The following is a 3,343-nucleotide window of genomic DNA, read 5'->3' as shown; positions in this document are numbered from 1 at the left end:
TATTATTATTATTATTTGTGATTGACCAAAACGCACACCCTGTCCAGAATTACCACCTGTCTGTGACGGTCCTCCCTGTAACCCTGAATTGCCGTTACGGACAGGTTCGACTGTAATTATAATTATCAAAGTAAAGTGAAAACACTAATAATAATCCTCCTAAAACGCAGCCTAAACTTTTTTTTTCTTTTTTTGTGTGTAAAAGATGGGAATAAAGACAAACAGAAAAAACCCCAACTATAACACGCATGAGGTGGCTACAGCATATTTGCTATTTCAAAGGTTGAGGAACGGGGGATATAACAATTGAGGGGGAGCCTACAAAGTGCTGACACAGCCGTGCTGCTCACATTGAGCTGTGCTGAATCATCTTTATGTGTTCATGTACCTGAGTGTAAAGAAGGTATCCACCGACACCAGCGCGTTGGCCACGGCATCAAACGACCATCTCCCGAAGACAGTATACATGTAGTCAGCCGCGTTATCTGCGTGAGTACATGGGTGTATACATGCCAGTTAGTTTTAGTAAGAGTTTTACGGCACTTGCAGCACAATAACGTCATATCAGTGCCGAAGATTAGAAGTCATTGTTACAAGAGAGTGACAAACACAACAACAAGATGGAGAGACAAGGATAATAGATAGAAGGAGCAAACCACATCAGAGCATCCGCCAACCACCAGTATTATTCATGTCAGTTTGGGTAACTATTAAACTTTAAATGTACACATGTATCTTATTTTCAGTTAGAGATTATAGTGCAAGGTATATCATAAGGCAAAATGTTTACAGGTAACGCATTATGAGATCTAAACAAAAAGGTGCCAAACTCTAAGTTTAACACTCCTTCTCCTTGTAAGGGGTCTTCGAACTATCGTCCATCTCCCATAGGACCGAGCTAAATGGGAAAATTCGTATGTTAAGTACCTTCCCCAAGGTCAGAAACGAAAAAGAAAGGAATAGCCTTATTGCTGACAAAACATTCTACACACAGATACACTTGACTATTGGAAAAGAGCCTAAAAATATAAGTATCATTACGAGCGGCTGTTGAAAGTGAGCTGAACTAAAACGGACCGTTTGAAAAGGTAGAACTCACTTTCACTCTTAAACACGCACCCCCCCCCCCTCCTTAATGTCAACATGGACACAATTTATTACGTTCTGCCTGTAAGGGCTAACCCGGGCTGAGAGGGATGACGTGTTTCAACAGAAAGACCGAGACAAACGGGAATGGAACTACGGTTTTCTGCGTGCGTCGGTGAAACCCCTACTCGTTATACCACAGACGCCGGTCTTCAAAAAGTATGCAAGTCTTAAGTTGCAAGGATAAAGTATCTCAAACACAGAAAAACTCAGCCCATATTGACGAAATAGAAATGCTGGAAACAACGCTTCCATTAAGGATGAGATGCAAGATAATAATTAAGTGTAAATAGGCATGATATTCATGAAGAGTTTCACACCGAATATTCATTTTTGAATAGGATGCGAACAATCACGCCTTTTTTGACTTGTGTGGTTTTTGATAACGTTAATGATTATAAAAAGAATCGGCATTTTTGCTGAAACTGATTTGAAAGGAATTGAACAGGATACGCGTAGCAGAACTGTGAACATGGTAATCATATTAATATGATTAAATTTGTCTTTGGTCTACTCACCAAATGACTGAATTCCAAACACATAGGTATGGCCGAGTATAACCCAAGTCATGCTGAGGAATCTGATGCCATGGATAGCGCCAAGAGATCCGGGCGGTTGGTAGGTGTTCAGGAATTTGGAGGCGTTGGTGTATACAGAAAACGCCAAGATGGCTTTGGCTAGTTTTCCTGATTTGAGTCGAGAGAAAAGAATAATAATTTATATAATTCAAACAAAGGCTTTATGTTGGTCTGTGAAGTGCCTTGCTGTTGTTCTTCTTGTTGTTGCTGCTGTTGTTGTTGACATGGCCGTCGTCTTTTGTTGTTGTTGTTGTTGTTGTTGTTGTTATTTGAATGGGTTTTTTTTCGGTCTGTCTTTCGGTTTCTTTTTGTAGGGAGATCTCAAACTTTACAGGCAATTCTTTCTCTTTTACCATCTCCCATTTTGCTAAGAAACAGAAAAACAAAATAAAACAACAACAACAACAACAGCAAACACCCCCCAACAACCCCCCTCCCACCTAGACAAACAACAACAATAAACACCCCGCCCCCCTCATCTCCACAAACATGTCAATATGGCTGTCCATAGAACTGTAGTGGTTGTTGTAGGCCTAGTACTAACCTGTCGTAAGCTACAACTTAACAACAACAAAAGCAACAATAACAATAGCAAAATCAGTAACAAAAACACAACAACAACAGCAACAACAACAGCATCAAAGGCAACAGCAACAGCAACGATGACTACGACGGCAACAACACCAAGACGCAACACCAACAGTTATGTCAATCTATCTTGTTCAGTCTTCCATTTTCAACGTGTTTACAAAAGGCTTCAGCAACAAGCAACTACAACAACAACGACGACAACACCCCCAACAATAACAACATCGTCATCATCATCATCATCATCGTCGTCGTCGTCGTTTTCTTTGTCATCGTCATCCCCCCCGCCAACCCAACAATAGCAGCAACAGCAAGAACTTAACCAAAACAACATTATTAACACCATCACCTCCACTACGAACACCATCATCATTAGTATCAATAACAAACCAACAGGAACAGCAACAACAGCAGCAACAACAACAACAACAACAACAACAACAACAACAACAACAATAGCAACAACAACAACAACAACAACCACCTACCCGGTTCAATTTTCTGAGACGTCTTGTTCACGAGAGGTATTGTTTCAACAGTAGCGACCCCGTTCTCCGCCACTGGATGGTAACCATTGCGCGATTTCTCATCTTGGTTCGTCAGAAGGTCTTCTTTCTGGGAGGCTGCCCAGAGAGGCCGTTGTATGAAGATGATGTCGTAAACCGTGCCCACTACCATAAAGAATACGATGATGCTCAAAATGACTCTGTGGATAGAATATGTGGTTGCTATTCTTGATAATTTATTGTTGATTTTTTGTGTGGTTGTTATTGTTGTTGTTGTTGTTGTTTTGCTACTACTAGTGTTGTTGTTGTTGTTGTTGTTGTTGTTGTTGTTGTTGTTGTTGTTGTTGTCACAGTTAGTGTCGTTACGCTGTTGTTGTTATTGCTGTTATTACTGTTGTGGGGGTGGTGGTTGTGACAATTACTACTTTAAATTGCTGTTGCTTCTTCTGTTGTTGTGGTTTACAGTGAGTCTGCATGATAACGGCTGCATTTCGCCAAGACTGCGTTTTGTTGGAAGGCAATAAT

At 40.7% G+C, this 3,343-nt stretch overlaps 1 protein-coding gene across 1 annotated transcript in view; it reads right to left on the bottom strand.

Annotated features, from left to right (window-relative positions):
- LOC106013261 (nose resistant to fluoxetine protein 6) overlaps window positions 1–3,013 on the bottom strand; it is a 6,147-nt gene extending 3,134 nt beyond the window's left edge. Inside the window, exons 1-3 of the mRNA XM_013088464.2 lie at window positions 2,801–3,013; window positions 1,665–1,832; window positions 389–485 (exon numbers count right to left, since the gene is read on the bottom strand). Of these exons, the coding sequence (XP_012943918.1) occupies window positions 389–485; window positions 1,665–1,832; window positions 2,801–2,990 (455 nt within the window). The 5' untranslated portion in view covers window positions 2,991–3,013. The remainder of the gene's footprint in view (window positions 1–388; window positions 486–1,664; window positions 1,833–2,800) is intronic.
- Between the last annotated feature and the right edge of the window lie 330 nt (window positions 3,014–3,343).

Source organism: Aplysia californica, unplaced genomic scaffold, assembly GCF_000002075.1.
Source record: "Aplysia californica isolate F4 #8 unplaced genomic scaffold, AplCal3.0 scaffold00023, whole genome shotgun sequence".
In the NCBI taxonomy this organism is placed as follows: domain Eukaryota; kingdom Metazoa; phylum Mollusca; class Gastropoda; order Aplysiida; family Aplysiidae; genus Aplysia; species Aplysia californica.
This window is presented reverse-complemented; position numbering and strand designations above follow the sequence as displayed.